The sequence below is a fragment of the Sander lucioperca genome, chromosome 17 (assembly GCF_008315115.2).
Source record: "Sander lucioperca isolate FBNREF2018 chromosome 17, SLUC_FBN_1.2, whole genome shotgun sequence".
In the NCBI taxonomy this organism is placed as follows: domain Eukaryota; kingdom Metazoa; phylum Chordata; class Actinopteri; order Perciformes; family Percidae; genus Sander; species Sander lucioperca.
Window position 1 is genome coordinate 27353165 of NC_050189.1, and position 23144 is coordinate 27376308.

General features: G+C 42.0%; 1 protein-coding gene across 1 annotated transcript in view; it reads right to left on the minus strand.

Annotated features, from left to right (window-relative positions):
- Positions 1-1755: 1755 nt before the first annotated feature.
- LOC116036700 (eukaryotic translation initiation factor 4E type 2-like) overlaps positions 1756-23144 on the minus strand; it is a 34762-nt gene continuing 13373 nt past the window's right edge. The window contains exons 5-7 of the mRNA XM_031280273.2: positions 19009-19161; positions 15334-15470; positions 1756-1999 (exon numbers count right to left, since the gene is read on the minus strand). Coding sequence (XP_031136133.1) covers positions 1960-1999; positions 15334-15470; positions 19009-19161 — 330 coding nt within the window. The 3' untranslated portion in view covers positions 1756-1959. The remainder of the gene's footprint in view (positions 2000-15333; positions 15471-19008; positions 19162-23144) is intronic.

The following is a 23144-nucleotide window of genomic DNA, read 5'->3' on the forward strand; positions in this document are numbered from 1 at the left end:
AAAAACTCAACTCGTCGTGTTTGGAGGAGAAAGAATGCTGAGTTGCATCCAAAGAACACCATCCCTACTGTGAAGCATGGGGGGTGGAAACATCATGCTTTGGGGCTGTTTTTCTGCAAAGGGACCAGGACGACTGATGCGTGTAAAGGAAAGAATGAATGGGGCCATGTATCGTGAGATTTTGAGTGAAAACCTCCTTCCATCAGCAAGGGCATTGAAGATGAAACGTGGCTGGGTCTTTCAGCATGACGATGATCCCAAACACACCGCCCGGGCAACGAAGGAGTGGCTTCGTAAGAAGCATCTCAAGGTCCTGGAGTGGCCTAGCCAGTCTCCAGATCTCAACCCCATAGAAAATCTTTGGAGGGAGTTGAAAGTCCGTGTTGCCCAGCGACAGCCCCAAAACATCACTGCTCTAGAGGAGATCTGCATGGAGGAATGGGCCAAAACACCAGCAACAGTGTGTGAAAACCTTGTGAAGACTTACAGAAAACGTTTGACCTCTGTCATTGTCAACAAAGGGTATATAACAAAGTATTGAGATGAACTTTTGTTATTGACCAAATACTTATTTTCCACCATAATTTGCAAATAAATTCATTAAAAATCCTACAATGTGATTTTCTGGATTTTTTTTTCTCATTTTGTCTCTCATAGTTGAAGTGTACCTATGATGAAAATTACAGGCCTCTCTCATCTTTTTAAGTGGGAGAACTTGCACAATTGGTGGCTGACTAAATACTTTTTTGCCCCACTGTATATGTGTGTATATATATATATATATATATATATATATATATATATATATATATGTATGTAAATAATGTTTATCACAGATAGAAATCACATAAGACATTAAAGGTGAAACATTAAAAACTCAATAAATGATTAAAATCACAAAGTCAAACAGAATAAAGTGCAGCCAGGTTTAAAAAGGTGAACGTGATTCTTCATGTTTACTTTCATATAAATTAATCTGGACTGAAAACATGATTCAAACAGAGTTATGGAACCATTTTAATCTGTAAATAATGATCTCTCAGCTTTGTTTTTGTCTTTTAAATTAAATGTATTTTACATTATCTGCAACTATTATTTTGACTTGGCCCTGTATCAGACAGTAGTATAATATATAATGTTAATAGTTTCAGTAGTATAATATATAATGTTAATAGTATCAGTAGTATAATATATAATGTTAATAATATCAGTAGTATAATATATAATGTTAATAGTATCAGTAGAATAATATATAATGTTAATAGTATCAGTAGTATAATAGTATTAGACAGTAGTATAATAGTATATAATAACAGTAGTATAATAGTATTAGACAGTAGTATAATAGTATATAATAACAGTAGTTTGGGTTAAAGGAGTGCAGCTCCTCAGCCACCAGAGGGCAGGGTAGTATAATAGTATTAGACAGTAGTATAATAGTATTAGACAGTAGTATAATAGTATTAGACAGCAGTATAATGGTATTAGACAGTAGTATAATAGTATTAGACAGCAGTAGTATAATGGTATTAGACAGTAGTATAATAGTATTAGACAGCAGTATAATATATAATGGAGGAATTCTAAGTAATGACCCAACTGTCAGCTCGTCATCATGATACACCACACACACACACACACACACACACACACACACACACAAGGAGGAAACAGAAATTAACAGAAATTCTGTTTTATTTTACACAAATAAAGCAAAAACACTCCAAATGACAAACTTCACTCTGACAGTAAACATCTCTCCTGTTCTACAGTCTGGAGTCAGTGACATTATTATTCAGCTGCTGATCATCAATCAATCAATCAATCAATCAATCAATCTACTTCAGTTCAGTTAGTTTACTGGTCCAGTCAACACACACACACACACACACACACACACACACACACACACAGAGCAGAGCAGGATGGTGATCTGCGTCCTGATTGGTCAGGAGGTCTTCAGAGGGAAATCTTTGTGTTTCTGAAGCTCGAGTTGTCCCTGAAACACACCAACACATTTAATATGTTACCGTTTGATATTTAACCGCCAGCTGTTAGTAGATCATCGTTCTGACAGAGAGTACATCACACTGGTGTACAATAATAACCAAACTGAAAACTAGAACATAACGAGGCCTCACTAAAACCCTTCTGATGTTTTAGCTGTATTATTCCTATGATACTCCTAGAATCAGCAGTCAGAAATCTTCTCCGTGAAGTACCGGCCACGTACGTTTCAGCCCCATGACCTCATATGTTGTGGAGAGAGACATAGTGGAATCTGATTGGTCGAGTCAACTGATGGTCATGTTTAGTTTCTCCAGACTAAAAGCTGAGACTCGTCCAGCGCCACCAGCTGTTTCCTGTTTAAGATTTAATAACTTTATGATAAAGAGGCAGAACCATCTGATCTATCTATAACTGACGTTAAAGAACCCCTACGCTTAGTTACAGGAACTCAGGTACTACTAGTACTCTAGTACTACAGTAGTACTCAGAGTTTGGGTCATGTGTAAAGTTAGATTTTACCGGTCGATATTTTCCGTGTTTACCGAGGTTAAAGGGTAACATGTGTTATAATTTAACCTGGCCCCTGAGTGGCTGATGGACACCAATCTCTGAAACTGGTCCAGTATTAAGAGAAGGAAACAAGATACAATACAAGGGGCAACGGGGCAAAGCTGCAGCTTGTATTTACCTTCACAACAGTTCACAACTCAGATTAATATTCATTTTAATATGTCTTTAAGTGTCTGACAACATTATGGGATGGATTTCTAAGGAGGTCGACCACAACTCGCGGTGCGTATAATAAGCCTCTCTCTGCTGGTTTACCCACGCTGTCTCTCTCTCAGCCTGTCTGACCCACTCTGGTTTACCCACGCTGTCTCTCTCTCAGCCTGTCTGACCCACTCTGGTTTACCCACGCTGTCTCTCTCTCAGCCTGTCTGACCCACTCTGGTTTACCCACGCTGTCTCTCTCTCAGCCTGTCTGACCCACTCTGGTTTACCTACACTGTCTCTCTCTCAGCCTGTCTGACCCACAACCATAAACAGACAGACAGACACCTCGCTGATAACCTCAGACTGATCCCCTGGTTACAGTAACTAGGTCAATGGATTTTACTGGGTCTATTTCTCCATACTTTTTACAAAATCTAATCAAGAAAACAACTAAGATTAATATTTTAGGATGACAGTCTATGGGGTTTGCCATTCTGAGTACCGTGGTGGTGGTGAGCAACAGAGACACGGGGACCCCCCCTAGTGTCATGGTGGTGAAATGCTCCGTGATGCAAAGCAACCCCAATAGTCGGTGTTTCAAGGCCTGTGATTGGTCAACTGGTCCTGAGTGACTGTGATTGGTCAGCTGGTCCTGAGTGACTGTGATTGGTCAGCTGGTCCTGAGTGTTGATAGTGGGTGTTTCTAGGACTGTGATTGGTCAGCTGGTCCTGTGTGTTGATAGTGGGTGTTTCAAGGACTGTGATTGGTCAACTGGTCCTGAGTGACTGTGATTGGTCAGCTGGTCCTGTGTGTTGATAGTGGGTGTTTCCAGCAGCTACTGTGGGGAGTAGCAACATGCTAGTTCACTGACATCAGCTTTGTAAATAAACTCAGAGATAGTTTGGTTCCAATGACGGGGTTACCTGTCTGTAAAGTGTCTATATGTCAGTAACGTTTTGAAATTAGCACTTCTCCAGCAAGCAGTACTTTGTGGGAAGATGTGCTAAAGTTAGCATGCTAACATAACATAAACTGGCTGGCAGACACCTCACAGATACCCTCAGACTGATCGCCCCCTAGCGTTATGGCGGTGAAATGCACCGCGATGCAAAGCAACACCGACGCAGAACTCCCAAAGGGTCACGACGCCGTAGGAGCGACGGCGTAGCTACAGCGTGGAGTTGACGCAGAAGCACAAAACAGTCTTAGTGGTCTTTACAGTTAAATTTAGCTGAGAAAAGGAAGTCTATATCCACAATGTTGCACTTCCAGGATGGATGTATTTTTGTCTCCTTCCTCTGTCTCTGTGTTGGCGTTCTAACCTCCGGCTGATTTCTGAGGACTATTATTATAGTATTATAGTTTAAATAAGAACATGTTTCCTGTATCATGTACATTGATAGAGTCACTGTTTGACTTCCTTATTCAACCGTAGAATCAAAGACTAAAAGAAGATTCTTTATCAGGTCATATTCCATAAAGTAGCTCCTGATGGATGTTCTCTACTGACTCCTCTATCAGACACACAGACACACTATGTTCCTGGATCAGGACTGGGTTTGGGGCTTCCTCCTCTCCACCTTCAACTAGGATTATTTTATTAGTATGAAGACTATCTGACCTCTGGATGGAAACATCCTGTTACTGAACACTGAGCTTTCAGTCTGGTTCTTCTTTATATCAAACTCTTTATGCTGCTGTCTCGGCCAGGACTCTCTTTTAAAGAGACTCTGATCTCAACGAGACTATCCCAGCTGGTTATTAATAATCATTTATTAGTTTAGTTATTAAAGGGGGAGGAGTCGGAGTCCCTGAGACACCTGAGCAGGTTTAACTAAAGTGAAGGTACCCTGATGAACCTGTAGGGGCGTCAGAGATCCTTCTGTCTCTCTGCTGTCCAACATCAGACTGCTGCTCCTGGTAACTGATGACCCATCAGCAGCTCTGTTTCTGATTGGCTGCTGTCTGAACTGAACAGGGAGTGAAAGTAAAGAGTCGGGACTTTCCAGAGACGCTGCGTTCAGGTGACTACAGGTCAACAGAGACCACAGGAACTAAACAACAAACTGCTGAACAGAGACGCTGCAGAGTCTGGTCACATGACTGCAGAGTCTGGTCACATGACTGCAGAGTCTCTTTCACCAGCCTGTCTGGTGCTCTGACTGCTGCTCTTATCTCTTCTTGGGTTAATACAGTATAAACTCAGACCTGGAACCTGTTTCCATCATATTTATCATACTGTAAGGTCAATAATAATATTCTGGTTACACACAACATTTAAATAAAAATAATAATTTATACTTTATTAATCCCACAAGGGAAATTACAATGTTTTCACTCTGTTATTATTATACACATTACACACAGGCCTGAATTACACTAATTGCCTGGATCACATTTAAACTACACCAGTTATACTCAAGCACTTACAGCTATCTTCTCTTGCAGCGACTGCTTCGCTGCTCTCACAATAGTTGGAACGCTGCTAGCTACTTTAGCTTAGCCATTAGCAATGGCTGATCCCTCTCCTGCTCTCTCTTGCTCTGTGTCAAATGTTTAGATATTCCTCCGCCTCCTTTAGTGATAATGACAGATGTAGTTTATTCGCTGCTCTGGAGGCGAGGCTTAGTGAGTTAGAGGCACAACTCCCCATCATGGAATCAAAATCGTATGCTTCGGTAGCTAGCCAGCGCTCCTCCGTAGCTGGTGCAGGCCAACATACTGTAGCTTCTGTTAGCAGTCCCCCGGCAGGCCCAGAGCAGCCGGGCGAGTGGGTCTGCTGGGGGACTGCTGGGTGTCTGAGGGAAGCGTAGTGCTAGCTCTAAACCAGGGAGCGCACATGACTGCGGTCGCTCTAAGCCAGCTCTGGTTATTGGGAGCTCTATACATGTATGTGAGGTTAGTGGCTCCAGCGGCTACGGTCGTGTGCGTCCCTGGGGCCAGAGCAGGCGATGTAGAATCCCATCTAAAGCTGCTGGCTAAAAATAACCATAAATACAGTAAGATCATACATCACGTAGGTGGTAATGATACCCCATTACGTAAATCAGAGATCACTAAAATTAATGTTAAGTCACTTTGTGTATATGCAAAGAAAGCCAGACTCAGGTCAGTTAAATCAAAGGTAAACAAAAGAGGGGCTGTACTTAACAACCTAACTGGAGTTAAAACTACTGCAATGATAGAACAGGATAGGAAAATTAGATGCGGTCTACTAAATATCAGATCTCTGTCTTCTAAAGCAATACTAGTAAACGAATGATATCAGATAATCAGATTGATCTATTCTGTCTAACTGAAACATGGCTGGGCCATGAAGAGTATGTCAGTCTAAATGAAGCCACTCCTCCCACTCATATTAATACTCATATTCCCAGAGGCTCAGGCCGAGGAGGGGGCCAAACCTGTTAATTAATCCTAAAACTAAACTAAATTATAACTCGTTTGAAAGCCTTGTTCTTAATCTTCAGCATCCAACATGGAAAACAGTACAGCCTATTATATTTGTTGTTGTCTACCGAGCACCAGGTCCATATTCTGAGTTTTTATCTTGTGTAGTCCTAAAATCAGACAAAGTACTTATTGTAGGTGATTTTAATATCCATGTGGACGTTGACAGTAATAGCCTTAGTACTGCTTTCAACTCACTGCTAGATTCTATTGGTTTCAGTCAGAGGGTGCACGAGGCCACGCACTGTTTTAACCACACCCTCGACCTTGTGCCAGAATATGGCATCAAAATTGAGGATTTAATAATATATCCGCAGAATCCTGTATTATCAGACCATTTTTTAATAACTTCTGAATTGTTACTACCCGACTATATGAAATTAGATAAAAGCTTCTACAGTAGATGCCTATCTGACAGTGCTATAGCTAAATTTAAGGAAGATATTCCAACAGCATTTAATTCAACGTCATGCCTTAATAATACAGAGGACCTTTATGCTAACTTTAGTCCCTCCCAAATTGATAATTTTGTAGACGCTGCTACGGCCTAACCTGACTCCAGATGGATTGCTTCTCATTTGTTCGGCATATCCATCTGGGAACTTTCCGTTGGAGAACTTTTGGGAAGGGGTGAAAATCCTGGTTAGCTGATTGGATAAACCATCTGTCTATCACCACCTATGTTGGTGATAGACGGGCCAAATCAACCAATCAGATCAACGATATATCAAACTCTTGCCGAAACCAGTCGGGAGAAGAGCAACAACATCTTTTCCTCCGAGAAAAGCCTCCAGTGATGTTTTCTGCTCTTCTTTCAATGAAGGAATTCTTTCTAATTCAGATAAAACTAGCGTGATAGCTACGCTCATCTCATCCGTGGAAGCCGCCACGTTGTTTAGACTGAACAGTTGCTTCTCGTTGCGTCACACCTAAAGCCGCCTCCAAACCAACGCTGATTGGTCGGTCGTTTGGCCAACGGCTCCAAATGTTCTCTGTCTCAAGATGGCAGACTGATCTGAGAGTGGAAAACTGGAGCTCGCCAGATCAGGACGCTCTCACGAGGCTAGCTACAGCCTGCCTACGGACTACTTTAGACTCTGTTGCTCCCCTTAAAAAGAAGACGATGAAGCAAAGGAAACTAGCACCTTGGTATAACTCCCAAACTCACAAATTAAAGCAAATCTCACGAAAACTTAAAAGTAAATGGCGGTCCACCAAACTGGAAGAATCTCGTTTAGACTGGCAAGACAGTCTGAGAACCTTTAGGAAGACCCTAAGAAAGGCCAGATCAGACTACTATTCATCACTAATAGAAGAAAATAAGAACAACCCAAGGTTTCTCTTCAGCACTGTAGCCAGACTGACAGATAACCACAGCTCTACTGAGCCATCTATTCCTATAGCTCTGAGTAGTGACGACTTCATGAGTTTCTTTAACGATAAAATTATAACAATTAGACCTGACATATACATAGACTGCTTTTATCCTTTAGACCTTCAACAATTAATGTTAAGGGCCTCTTCAGCTAAGCCATCTACCTGTCTCTTAGACCCCATCCCAACGAGGCTACTTAAAGAAGCATTACCCATGGTTAACACTTCATTATTACTAAGAGAAGAGATCATATTTCTCCTGTATTAGCTTCTCTGCATTGGCTTCCTGTAAAATCCAGGATTGAATTTAAAATCCTTCTCCTGACCTACAGAGCTCTAAATGGTCAAGCACCATCATATCTAGAAGAGCTCTTAGTACCTTATTGTCCCACTAGAGCACTGCGCTCCCAGAACTCAGAGCTACTTGTGGTTCCTAGAGTCTCTAAAATTAGGATGGGAGCCAGAACCTTCAGCTACCAGGCTCCTCTCCTGTGGAACCAGCTCCCAGTCTGGGTTCAGGAGCCAGAGCCTTCAGCTACCAGGCTCCTCTCCTGTGGAACCAGCTCCCAGTCTGGGTTCGGGGGGCAGACACTGTCACCACATTTAAGAATAAAGTGAAAACCCTCCTCTTTGATAAAGCTTATAGTCAGGGAGTGAGGAGATCCAGAAATGCTTGTTACTAACCTAGCTCTGGGGAGTTTATTCCCCGGAGTCCTTATGTTCCTTTTCCCAGCATATTTCCTTGGATTAGGATGGCACCAAGATCTTGGCTGCAGCTGTCACCGTGGTCCTGCTTCACTACATCCTGCTACACCCTGCTACGCTCTGCAGTGCCCTGCAGTGTCCTGCTGAATCTGCTACTAGGGATGAGCCAGTACAGCATTATCTGTATCTGTTAACCATATGAATGATCTGGATCTGTATCTGTATTCTGACTGGGCGGGGCCTAACCCAGAAGTGGGCGGATTTAACCCGGAAGTGGGTCAGGTTGTCTTTAAATGGGCGGGGCTTTTTTTAAGCATGCAATTGATCTGGGTTGATCAGAAATAGTTATATTTATTGCTGATTATAAAACTATTTCCATGACAGCATCAGCATTGAGCTTCAGATCACGGTAACAAACTAACTATAAACACAACAAGAACAACCAATACAACACATGAGGTTGAATTATGATAAAATGTAATGAACAAGAGTTTTCATACTCAACATAACTTTCTTTTTTTATGATCAGTGTGATTTTTTTTTTTTTGGTTGTTTTTTATTTTTTTTATTTCCACACCAGGTATGGGTGTGTGTGTGTGTGTGTGTGTGTGTGTGTGTGTGAGTAAGAGAGACAGAGAGAGAGAGAGAGAGAGAGGGGGGCGGGGGGGGTACTGTGTTCTATGGATCAAATAGTCCGACGCTGTTTTTCAGATCTGTTTAGAGTCAGCTGACGGTTTAAAAAAGTAAAAAATCTCCGACAGGCAGAGACGTAACGCGAGTCTCATTCTACAAAAAACCACGTCTGATCAAACCCCACGTTTACCAGAACTCTACTGGTTAATAAGGAAGAACTACAAACCCCACGTTTACCAGAACTCTACTGGTTAATAAGGAAGAACTACAAACCCCACGTTTACCAGAACTCTACTGGTTAATAAGGAAGAACTACAAACCCCACGTTTACCAGAACTCTACTGGTTAATAAGGAAGAACTACAAACCCCACGTTTACCAGAACTCTACTGGTTAATAAGGAAGTACTACAAACCCCACGTTTACCAGAACTCTACTGGTTAATAAGGAAGTACTACAAACCCCACGTTTACCAGAACTCTACTGGTTAATAAGGAAGTACTACAAACCCCACGTTTACCAGAACTCTACTGGTTAATAAGGAAGTACTACAAACCCCACGTTTACCAGAACTCTACTGGTTAATAAGGAAGTACTCGTTTCAGCCGAGTATCCGGCTCAACTCTATCTGCTACATCCTGCTACATCCAGCCATGCTCTGCTGTGCCACGCTATGACATGAACTACTATGACTTCCATTTCTTAGTCACTGTTCCATTATCTTTATTGTGACTATTATTGCCTGTTCATCACACCCCCAACCAGCACCGCCAGACACCTCCTACCAAGAGTCTGGGTCTGTCCCAGGTTTCTTCCTAAAAGGAGTTTTTCATCACCACTGTTGCACTAAATGCTCTTGGGTGAATTACTGGAACTGTTGGGTCTTTATAAATTATAGAGTGTGGTCTAGACCTACTCTATCTATAAAGTGTATCGAGATAACTCTTGTTATGATTTGATACTATAAATAAAATTGAATTGAATAGTACCTGAGGCTGTCTGTGTGGGTCTTGTACTCCATGATGGAGTTGGTCAGTAGTAGTACTACAGTAGTAGTAGTATAGTATAGTAGTACCTGAGGCTGTCTGTGTGGGTCTTGTACTCCATGATGGAGTTGGTCAGTAGTAGTACTACAGTAGTAGTAGTATAGTAGTACCTGAGGCTGTCTGTGTGGGTCTTGTACTCCATGATGGAGTTGGTCAGTAGTAGTACTACAGTAGTAGTAGTATAGTAGTACCTGAGGCTGTCTGTGTGGGTCTTGTACTCCATGATGGAGTTGGTCAGTAGTAGTACTACAGTAGTAGTAGTATAGTAGTACCTGAGGCTGTCTGTGTGGGTCTTGTACTCCATGATGGAGTTGGTCAGTAGTAGTACTACAGTAGTAGTAGTATAGTATAGTAGTACCTGAGGCTGTCTGTGTGGGTCTTGTACTCCATGATGGAGTTGGTCAGTAGTAGTACTACAGTAGTAGTAGTATAGTAGTACCTGAGGCTGTCTGTGTGGGTCTTGTACTCCATGATGGAGTTGGTCAGTAGTAGTACTACAGTAGTAGTAGTATAGTAGTACCTGAGGCTGTCTGTGTGGGTCTTGTACTCCATGATGGAGTTGGTCAGTAGTAGTACTACAGTAGTAGTAGTATAGTATAGTAGTACCTGAGGCTGTCTGTGTGGGTCTTGTACTCCATGATGGAGATGGTCAGTAGTAGTACTACAGTAGTAGTAGTATAGTAGTACCTGAGGCTGTCTGTGTGGGTCTTGTACTCCATGATGGAGTTGGTCAGTAGTAGTACTACAGTAATAGTAGTATAGTATAGTAGTACCTGAGGCTGTCTGTGTGGGTCTTGTACTCCATGATGGAGTTGGTCAGTAGTAGTACTACAGTAGTAGTAGTATAGTAGTACCTGAGGCTGTCTGTGTGGGTCTTGTACTCCATGATGGAGTTGGTCAGTAGTAGTACTACAGTAGTAGTAGTATAGTAGTACCTGAGGCTGTCTGTGTGGGTCTTGTACTCCATGATGGAGTTGGTCAGTAGTAGTACTACAGTAGTAGTAGTATAGTATAGTAGTACCTGAGGCTGTCTGTGTGGGTCTTGTACTCCATGATGGAGTTGGTCAGTAGTAGTACTACAGTAGTAGTAGTATAGTATAGTAGTACCTGAGGCTGTCTGTGTGGGTCTTGTACTCCATGATGGAGTTGGTCAGTAGTAGTACTACAGTAGTATAGTATAGTATAATAGTACCTGAGGCTGTCTGTGTGGGTCTTGTACTCCATGATGGAGTTGGTCAGTAGTAGTACTACAGTAGTAGTAGTATAGTATAGTAGTACCTGAGGCTGTCTGTGTGGGTCTTGTACTCCATGATGGAGTTGGTCAGTAGTAGTACTACAGTAGTATAGCATAGTATAGTAGTACCTGAGGCTGTCTGTGTGGGTCTTGTACTCCATGATGGAGTTGGTCAGTAGTAGTACTACAGTAGTAGTAATATAGTATAGTAGTACCTGAGGCTGTCTGTGTGGGTCTTGTACTCCATGATGGAGTTGGTCAGTAGTAGTACTACAGTAGTAGTATAGTATAGTAGTACCTGAGGCTGTCTGTGTGGGTCTTGTACTCCATGATGGAGTTGGTCAGTAGTAGTACTACAGTAGTAGTAGTAGTATAGTATAGTAGTACCTGAGGCTGTCTGTGTGGGTCTTGTACTCCATGATGGAGTTGGTCAGTAGTAGTACTACAGTAGTAGTATAGTATAGTAGTACCTGAGGCTGTCTGTGTGGGTCTTGTACTCCATGATGGAGTTGGTCAGTAGTAGTACTACAGTAGTAGTAGTATAGTATAGTAGTACCTGAGGCTGTCTGTGTGGGTCTTGTACTCCATGATGGAGTTGGTCAGTAGTAGTACTACAGTAGTAGTATAGTAGTACCTGAGGCTGTCTGTGTGGGTCTTGTACTCCATGATGGAGTTGGTCAGTAGTAGTACTACAGTAGTATAGTATAGTAGTACCTGAGGCTGTCTGTGTGGGTCTTGTACTCCATGATGGAGTTGGTCAGTAGTAGTACTACAGTAGTAGTAGTATAGTATAGTAGTACCTGAGGCTGTCTGTGTGGGTCTTGTACTCCATGATGGAGTTGGTCAGTAGTAGTACTACAGTAGTAGTAGTATAGTATAGTAGTACCTGAGGCTGTCTGTGTGGGTCTTGTACTCCATGATGGAGTTGGTCAGTAGTAGTACTACAGCAGTATAGTATAGTAGTACCTGAGGCTGTCTGTGTGGGTCTTGTACTCCATGATGGAGTTGGTCAGTAGTAGTACTACAGTACTAGTAGTAGTATAGTATAGTAGTACCTGAGGCTGTCTGTGTGGGTCTTGTACTCCATGATGGAGTTGGTCAGTAGTAGTACTACAGTAGTAGTATAGTATAGTAGTACCTGAGGCTGTCTGTGTGGGTCTTGTACTCCATGATGGAGTTGGTCAGTAGTAGTACTACAGTAGTAGTAGTATAGTATAGTAGTACCTGAGGCTGTCTGTGTGGGTCTTGTACTCCATGATGGAGTTGGTCAGTAGTAGTACTACAGTAGTAGTAGTATAGTATAGTAGTACCTGAGGCTGTCTGTGTGGGTCTTGTACTCCATGATGGAGTTGGTCAGTAGTAGTACTACAGTAGTAGTAGTATAGTAGTACCTGAGGCTGTCTGTGTGGGTCTTGTACTCCATGATGGAGTTGGTCAGTAGTAGTACTACAGTAGTAGTAATATAGTATAGTAGTACCTGAGGCTGTCTGTGTGGGTCTTGTACTCCATGATGGAGTTGGTCAGTAGTAGTACTACAGTAGTAGTAGTATAGTAGTACCTGAGGCTGTCTGTGTGGGTCTTGTACTCCATGATGGAGTTGGTCAGTAGTAGTACTACAGTAGTAGTAGTATAGTATAGTAGTACCTGAGGCAGTCTGTGTGGGTCTTGTACTCCATGATGGAGTTGGTCAGTAGTAGTACTACAGTAGTAGTAGTATAGTATAGTAGTACCTGAGGCTGTCTGTGTGGGTCTTGTACTCCATGATGGAGTTGGTCAGTAGTAGTACTACAGTAGTAGTAGTATAGTATAGTAGTACCTGAGGCTGTCTGTGTGGGTCTTGTACTCCATGATGGAGTTGGTCAGTAGTAGTACTACAGTAGTAGTAGTATAGTATAGTAGTACCTGAGGCTGTCTGTGTAGGTCTTGTACTCCATGATGGAGTTGGTCAGTAGTAGTACTACAGTAGTAGTAGTAGTATAGTATAGTAGTACCTGAGGCTGTCTGTGTGGGTCTTGTACTCCATGATGGAGTTGGTCAGTAGTAGTACTACAGTAGTAGTATAGTATAGTAGTACCTGAGGCTGTCTGTGTGGGTCTTGTACTCCATGATGGAGTTGGTCAGTAGTAGTACTACAGTAGTAGTAGTATAGTATAGTAGTACCTGAGGCTGTCTGTGTGGGTCTTGTACTCCATGATGGAGTTGGTCAGTAGTAGTACTACAGTAGTAGTAGTATAGTATAGTAGTACCTGAGGCTGTCTGTGTGGGTCTTGTACTCCATGATGGAGTTGGTCAGTAGTAGTACTACAGTAGTAGTATAGTAGTACCTGAGGCTGTCTGTGTGGGTCTTGTACTCCATGATGGAGTTGGTCAGTAGTAGTACTACAGTAGTAGTATAGTATAGTAGTACCTGAGGCTGTCTGTGTGGGTCTTGTACTCCATGATGGAGTTGGTCAGTAGTAGTACTACAGTAGTAGTAGTATAGTATAGTAGTACCTGAGGCTGTCTGTGTGGGTCTTGTACTCCATGATGGAGTTGGTCAGTAGTAGTACTACAGTAGTAGTAGTATAGTATAGTAGTACCTGAGGCTGTCTGTGTAGGTCTTGTACTCCATGATGGAGTTGGTCAGTAGTAGTACTACAGTAGTATAGTATAGTAGTACCTGAGGCTGTCTGTGTGGGTCTTGTACTCCATGATGGAGTTGGTCAGTAGTAGTACTACAGTAGTAGTAGTAGTATAGTATAGTAGTACCTGAGGCTGTCTGTGTGGGTCTTGTACTCCATGATGGAGTTGGTCAGTAGTAGTACTACAGTAGTAGTATAGTATAGTAGTACCTGAGGCTGTCTGTGTGGGTCTTGTACTCCATGATGGAGTTGGTCAGTAGTAGTACTACAGTAGTAGTAGTATAGTATAGTAGTACCTGAGGCTGTCTGTGTGGGTCTTGTACTCCATGATGGAGTTGGTCAGTAGTAGTACTACAGTAGTAGTATAGTAGTACCTGAGGCTGTCTGTGTGGGTCTTGTACTCCATGATGGAGTGGGTCAGTAGTAGTACTACAGTAGTAGTATAGTATAGTAGTACCTGAGGCTGTCTGTGTGGGTCTTGTACTCCATGATGGAGTTGGTCAGTAGTAGTACTACAGTAGTAGTAGTATAGTAGTACCTGAGGCTGTCTGTGTGGGTCTTGTACTCCATGATGGAGTTGGTCAGTAGTAGTACTACAGTAGTAGTAGTATAGTATAGTAGTACCTGAGGCTGTCTGTGTGGGTCTTGTACTCCATGATGGAGTTGGTCAGTAGTAGTACTACAGTAGTAGTAGTATAGTATAGTAGTACCTGAGGCTGTCTGTGTGGGTCTTGTACTCCATGATGGAGTTGGTCAGTAGTAGTACTACAGTAGTAGTAGTATAGTAGTACCTGAGGCTGTCTGTGTGGGTCTTGTACTCCATGATGGAGTTGGTCAGTAGTAGTACTACAGTAGTAGTAGTATAGTATAGTAGTACCTGAGGCTGTCTGTGTGGGTCTTGTACTCCATGATGGAGTTGGTCAGTAGTAGTACTACAGTAGTAGTAGTATAGTATAGTAGTACCTGAGGCTGTCTGTGTGGGTCTTGTACTCCATGATGGAGTTGGTCAGTAGTAGTACTACAGTAGTAGTAGTATAGTATAGTAGTACCTGAGGCTTTCTGTGTAGGTCTTGTACTCCATGATGGAGTTGGTCAGTAGTAGTACTACAGTAGTAGTAGTATAGTAGTACCTGAGGCTGTCTGTGTGGGTCTTGTACTCCATGATGGAGTTGGTCAGTAGTAGTACTACAGTAGTAGTAGTATAGTATAGTAGTACCTGAGGCTGTCTGTGTGGGTCTTGTACTCCATGATGGAGTTGGTCAGTAGTAGTACTACAGTAGTAGTAGTATAGTAGTACCTGAGGCTGTCTGTGTGGGTCTTGTACTCCATGATGGAGTTGGTCAGTAGTAGTACTACAGTAGTAGTAGTAGTATAGTAGTACCTGAGGCTGTCTGTGTGGGTCTTGTACTCCATGATGGAGTTGGTCAGTAGTAGTACTACAGTAGTAGTAGTATAGTAGTACCTGAGGCTGTCTGTGTGGGTCTTGTACTCCATGATGGAGTTGGTCAGTAGTAGTACTACAGTAGTAGTAGTAGTATAGTAGTACCTGAGGCTGTCTGTGTGGGTCTTGTACTCCATGATGGAGTTGGTCGGGAGGTTCAGGACTCGTCTCAGCGTGTCTCTGATTCTGGATGTCGTCGTCTGGTCGTTGGACGTCCTGTTCCAGATGGACAGGATGTCCTCCTGAGAGAAAGACAGGTAGAGAGACAGACAGGTAGAGAGACAGGGAGACAGAGAGAGACAGGTAGAGAGACAGACAGGGAGAGACAAAGTTCCTAATAAAAAACAAGCACATTTTTTTGCTTCTTTACTTGTTGGGAGTTTTGCATTGTTTCCCTTACTGTACGTACGTAAGTACGTACTCTCTCTGTAGCAGTATTTCATTTCATTTATTTTTATTTCGACCAAAACTAAAAATACATATACACATACAGCATGTACCCATATATACATATACATACATACATATGCATATATATACAAATACACATATATAAATATAACTATAAAATAAAAGTGTGTAGCAACACACCAAAGGAAAAGGAACAATCTCCATCCAGTGTTTACAAGTAATATTACAAATACTTATTACCATTTTTGATTTAAAAAATGTGTCTGAAAAAGAGCCGGATGAAGCCGAAGCTAGTAAAGTTTCCCCTGATTCACTTTAAGTCATTTCTTTATATATCTGTTGTTATTTCTGGAGGTTTTATTTTTTCTGCTAAATCTGGTCCCACATTTACAAGAAAATGTTAAAACCACGAACCACATCTTCCATGTTTTCTATTTTCTTGTCATTTTCAATATAAATTCTGGGTAACTTGTTTTCCCATTGTTAGTTCCACTTCTAATGGAGTATAACTAGTATTTAGAATATTCCAAAGACCTTTCATGTTATTTTTATTGTCATCTAATATTTTCTTGTAGTATTCTTTCTTGCATATCCTCATAATATTAGTTAATTTATTTCTATACTTTATTTTCTGCATCTGGGGTGCGATACTTGATAAGTTTTCTCTACAATGTATTTTTATTTCTGCAGGCATTAGATAAACTCTTAGTGATCCGTGGGCTGTTTGTTTTACTTTGTCTGTCACTGTATTGTTTTACAGGAACATTTGTCATACAATGTTGTAGAAGTTTTTAGAAATCCATTGTATGCTTTATCAATGTCATTTTCTTCATATAATATTTTCCAGTTTTGTTTCAGTAACTCTTCCTTAAAAGCATTTATGTTTTCCGCAGTTCTTACTCTTTTGTATTTGAGATGCCTAATGTCCCTGGGTTTCCTATAATTACAGTGATAGACGATGAAAACAGGTAAATGATCAGTTATGTCATTATATAATAGCCCGCTGTCTACATTGTTTTCCATATCGTTCGTGAATATATTATCTATTAATGTAGCACAATGAGCTGTAATTCTACTGAGTCTGGGTCTGGTGATAGTTGGATATAAGCCCATACTTTAGTACATATTGTATTTATGAAATCTTCTGTCATTTTATGCTTTTTTTGATTTAATAGGTCAATGTTATAATCTCCACATAAGAACATGATCTTTTGCAATGTTTTTGTAAAATTATTTTCTTTCCACTCTTTAAATACCTCAATATTTGATCCAGGAGTTCTGCATATACAGCTCACAACAATATTTTTTGTCCTTTCCATACAAATTTCTACTGTAATAGATTCTAGCAAATCATCAACAGCTGCTGTCATACTCTCCACCACCTTATAATTCAATTATTATTTATAATATTATTTATTATTTATCCACGTATTGCCACACCCCCTCCACTTCTATTCACTCTGTTTTTATTAAGGGTGCTCCGATCAGGATTTTTGGGGCCGATCACCGATCACTGTGAGCCGTGTCGACCGATGCTGATCACCGGGTCTAGTTGAAACCTTCTATTTATCATGCCATATTTATCATATATTAATTTTAATATTCTTAACAACAATGCATAAGTATTAAAATTAACAGAAGATAATGTATTGTGAATTGTCAATGGTTTACTTTTATTGACAGGAAACATTCCACTTCCTCTGTTAGAAACACACCTTAAACAGCTTAGAGCTTAACATAGAGCTAAAGCCTTATTCAGAATAAATTACTAAACAACTGGCAGTGTGTTCTTCAGTGGGTCTTTAGTGTGTATACATGAATTGCTTTATTAAATTATGTTTTATTATTAATACATATTTTATTAATATAATGTATTTATTATGTGTCAGTAGCTTGTTGATCTTTACATTGTAAGTTAATTTCCTATCCTGGCCTGGGACACATTCATACGGTTTGATAAAGGACTTATTAGACTTTAACTTATCATTGATTTTACAATAACGAGTGTAGCTCATGGATGGATTAAGTGTAGCTGTCCTCAATTTAGGTCATCCTGTACGTCTCCTCTCCGGTTTTTCCTGCATCCACCGTGTGTGTGTGTGTGTGTGTGTGTGTGTGTGTGTGTGTGTGTGTGTGTGTGTGTGTGTGTGTGTGTGTGTGTGTAGAACTGAGCAGCAGAGAGCCAACAGATTTAAAACGGCAGCAGCTTTCAAGCGACTTAAACATCGTTACAGTCTACATTGACGTTAAAATGTAAACAGGTTGGCAGGACGGTCTGAAATGTTGTGACGGTCTTTCGCTGTACGTTTTGTCAATGCGCCACTTGTTTGAAAAGTACCTTCTCTTTTTCTCTTTTTTTTTTATTCACCCTCAACAGCTTGTACATCCATAGCTACTGCTGACTCCGCGGCGGGCCTCTTAACACCGGGGATATGTCGCCACATTTTTTACAGATAATTTTCCTTTCGTCTGTACCTCAGCTCAGCTAGCTAGCTAGCTAGTTACACGGCGGCGTCCCGGACTAGCGCTGAAAACTAGCTACTCGACTGGTCAAAGCCCCGGCTGTGAACGGTTTCATTTCCTGTAAGTTCTTCACAATAAAAGTCCTCCGTTATTTTGGTATTTGAATGTTTTTATTATGAAGCAGCAAAATCCGGAAATGTTAGGGATTCATTAGCAGTAACGTAACGTGATTCCTATAGGCATTGTGCATTGTTACTTAGCAACAGCATTCTTTGACAAAATCTGGTTGGTGTGTAACTTAGCTGCTTATAGAACATGTTCTCACGAGTAGTGCGTCATCTGATCGGCCTTTATGGAGACCACCGATCAAACTATTTAAAGCCTTTATCGGCCGATAACGATCGGTTCCCGATCAATCGGAGCACCCTTAGTTTTTAAAATTCAGTTCGTAGCCGTCAATCTCTAAGTCCACACCTTTCTCAGTTTTGATGCAGGTCTCTGATATTGCTATGATGTTGAATTGATTCTTAAATTGGCTTAAATATGTTTTAATGCTATGGAAGTTGGAATATAGGCTTCTGCTGTTAAAGTGGATAATTGATATATTATGTTCTAGTTGGAAAGTTTTATTAAATTTCATCTCTGTATAATAACTGCAGCTGGTATTGATATTGCTTAGTAAATTATTTTCTGGATCAATATTATGTTCTATGTCCTGCATTTTATACTCTGTGTATGAAAAGGTATCTGGTCCGGATGCCGATGAATTCTTATCAGAATGTGACATGTTTGTTTTTGTTCTTACTTACTACTGGGTGTAAAAGCTATTACCTTATCATCATGTATAACTGCAGTAGTTCTGTAGTAGTATCACAGCAGTATGGTAGTAGTATTGCAGTATAATACCTGGAAGCGTATGGAGACAACGGCTCCACAGATCTCCTCCCCCACCATGAACTGCTCCCCCAGCATGGCCAGGATGATGTTCTCCCAGAACCGACTGGCTAAGCCCTTACGCAGTCGGATGATCCACTTCCCCCCGCTGCGGTTAGACTCGTCCTGAAGACAGACAGGTTAGAGAGAGAGACAGGTCAGAGACACTTCCCCCCGCTGCGGTTAGACTCGTCCTGAAGACAGACAGGTTAGAGAGACAGACAGGTTAGACACAGACAGGTTAGAGACAGACAGGTTAGAGACAGACAGGTCAGAGACACTTCCCCCCGCTGCGGTTAGACTCGTCCTGAAGACAGACAGGTTAGAGACAGACAGGTTAGAGACAGACAGGTCAGAGACACTTCTCCCTGCTGCGGTTAGACTCGTCCTGAAGACAGACAGGTTAGAGACAGTCAGGTTAGAGACAGACAGGTCAGAGAGACAGACAGGTTAGAGACAGACAGGTCAGAGACACTTCCCCCCGCTGCGGTTAGACTCGTCCTAAAGACAGACAGGTTAGAGAGACAGACAGGTTAGAGACAGACAAACACTTCTCCCTGCTGCGGTTAGACTCGTCCTAAAGACAGACAGGTTAGAGAGACAGACAGGTTACAGACAGACAGGTCAGAGACACTTCTCCCCGCTGCGGTTAGACTCGTCCTGAAGACAGACAGGTTACAGACAGACAGGTCAGAGACACTTCTCCCTGCTGCGGTTAGACTCGTCCTGAAGACAGACAGGTTAGAGACAGACAGGTTACAGACAGACAGGTCAGAGACACTTCTCCCTGCTGCGGTTGGTTAGACTCGTCCTGAAGACAGACAGGTTAGAGAGACAGACAGGTTACAGACAGACAGGTCAGAGACAGACAGGTTAGAGACAGACAGGTTAGAGACACTTCCCCCCGCTGTGGTTAGACTCGTCCTGAAGACAGACAGGTTAGAGACAGACAGGTTAGAGACAGACAGGTCAGAGACACTTCTCCCTGCTGCGGTTAGACTCATCCTGAAGACAGACAGGTTAGAGACAGTCAGGTTAGAGACAGACAGGTCAGAGAGACAGACAGGTTAGAGACAGACAGGTCAGAGACACTTCCCCCCGCTGCGCTTAGACTCGTCCTGAAGACAGACAGGTTAGAGACAGACAGATCAGAGACACTTCCCCCCGCTACGGTTAGACTCGTCCTGAAGACAGACAGGTTAGAGAGACAGACAGGTTAGAGACAGACAGGTCAGAGACACTTCTCCCTGCTGCGGTTAGACTCGTCCTGAAGACAGACAGGTTAGAGAGAGACAGGTTAGAGAGATAGACAGGTCAGAGACACTTCCCCCCGCTGCGGTTAGACTCGTCCTGAAGACAGACAGGTTAGAGACAGACAGGTCAGAGAGAGACAGAAACACTTCTCCCTGCTGCGGTTAGACTCGTCCTAAAGACAGACAGGTTAGAGAGACAGACAGGTTAGAGACAGACAAACACTTCTCCCTGCTGCGGTAGGACTCGTCCTAAAGACAGACAGGTTAGAGAGACAGACAGGTTACAGACAGACAGGTCAGAGACACTTCTCCCTGCTGCGGTTAGACTCGTCCTGAAGACAGACAGGTTAGAGAGACAGACAGGTTACAGACAGACAGGTCAGAGACACTTCTCCCCGCTGCGGTTAGACTCGTCCTGAAGACAGACAGGTTACAGACAGACAGGTCAGAGACACTTCTCCCCGCTGCGGTTAGACTTGTCCTGAAGACAGACAGGTTACAGAGACAGACAGGTTACAGACAGACAGGTCAGAGACACTTCTCCCTGCTGCGGTTAGACTCGTCCTGAAGACAGAAAGGTTAGAGAGACAGACAGGTTACAGACAGACAGGTCAGAGACAGACAGGTTAGAGACAGACAGGTCAGAGACACTTCCCCCCGCTGTGGTTAGACTCGTCCTGAAGACAGACAGGTTAGAGACAGACAGGTTAGAGACAGACAGGTCAGAGACACTTCTCCCCGCTGCGGTTAGACTCGTCCTGAAGACAGACAGGTTAGAGACAGACAGGTCAGAGACACTTCTCCCTGCTGCGGTTAGACTCGTCCTGAAGACAGACAGGTTAGAGACAGACAGATTAGAGAGATAGACAGGTCAGAGACACTTCCCCCCGCTGCGGTTAGACTCGTCCTGAAGACAGACAGGTTAGAGACAGACAGGTCAGAGAGAGACAGAAACACTTCTCCCTGCTGCGGTTAGACTCGTCCTAAAGACAGACAGGTTAGAGAGACAGACAGGTTAGAGACAGACAAACACTTCTCCCTGCTGCGGTTAGACTCGTCCTAAAGACAGACAGGTTAGAGAGACAGACAGATCAGAGACACTTCCCCCCGCTACGGTTAGACTCGTCCTGAAGACAGACAGGTTAGAGACAGACAGGTTAGAGACAGACAGGTCAGAGACACTTCTCCCTGCTGCGGTTAGACTCATCCTGAAGACAGACAGGTTAGAGAGACAGACAGGTCAGAGACACTTCCCCCCCGCTACGGTTAGACTCGTCCTGAAGACAGACAGGTTAGAGACAGACAGGTCAGAGACACTTCTCCCCGCTGCGGTTAGACTCGTCCTGAAGACAGACAGGTTAGAGACAGACAGGTCAGAGAGAGACAGAAACACTTCTCCCTGCTGCGGTTAGACTCGTCCTAAAGACAGACAGGTTAGAGAGACAGACAGGTTACAGACAGACAGGTCAGAGACACTTCTCCCTGCTGCGGTTAGACTCGTCCTGAAGACAGACAGGTTAGAGAGACAGACAGGTTACAGACAGACAGGTCAGAGACACTTCTCCCTGCTGCGGTTAGACTCGTCCTGAAGACAGACAGGTTAGAGAGACAGACAGGTTAGAGACAGACAGAAACACTTCTCCCTGCTGCGGTTAGACTCGTCCTAAAGACAGACAGGTTAGAGAGACAGACAGGTTACAGACAGACAGGTCAGAGACACTTCTCCCCGCTGCGGTTAGACTCATCCAGAAGACAGACAGGTTAGAGAGACAGACAGGTCAGACACACTTCTCCCCGCTGCGGTTAGACTCATCCAGAAGACAGACAGGTTAGAGAGACAGACAGGTCAGAGACAGACAGGTTAGAGAGAGAGACAGACAGGTTAGATACAGTCATTCAGAGATATTTTCTATGTGTTATTAGTGTAGAGGGGGAGTTAACTGAGAGAGTTAATGTTAAACAGAGCAGCTAATATTAGTTATATTAGAGAGAGTTAATGTTAAACAGAGCAGCTAATATTGGTTATATTAGAGAGAGTTAATGTTAAATAGAGCAGCTAATATTGGTTATATTAGAGAGTTAATGTTAAACAGAGCAGCTAATATTGGTTATATTAGAGAGAGTTAATGTTAAACAGAGCAGCTAATATTGGTTATATTAGAGAGTTAATGTTAAATAGAGCAGCTAATATTGGTTATATTAGAGAGAGTTAATGTTAAACAGAGCAGCTAATATTAGTTATATTAGAGAGTTAATGTTAAACAGAGCAGCTAATATTGGTTATATTAGAGAGTTAATGTTAAATAGAGCAGCTAATATTGGTTATATTAGAGAGTTAATGTTAAACAGAGCAGCTAATATTAGTTATATTAGAGAGTTAATGTTAAACAGAGCAGCTAATATTGGTTATATTAGAGAGAGTTAATGTTAAACAGAGCAGCTAATATTGGTTATATTAGAGAGAGTTAATGTTAAATAGAGCAGCTAATATTGGTTATATTAGAGAGAGTTAATGTTAAACAGAGCAGCTAATATTGGTTATATTAGAGAGAGTTAATGTTAAATAGAACAGCTAATATTGGTTATATTAGAGGGTTAATGTTAAACAGAGCAGCTAATATTAGTTATATTAGAGGGTTAATGTTAAATAGAGCAGCTAATATTAGTTATATTAGAGGGTTAATGTTAAATAGAGCAGCTAATATTAGTTATATTAGAGGGTTAATGTTAAACAGAGCAGCTAATATTAGTTATATTAGAGAGAGTTAATGTTAAATAGAGCAGCTAATATTGGTTATATTAGAGGGTTAATGTTAAACAGAGCAGCTAATATTAGTTATATTAGAGAGAGTTAAT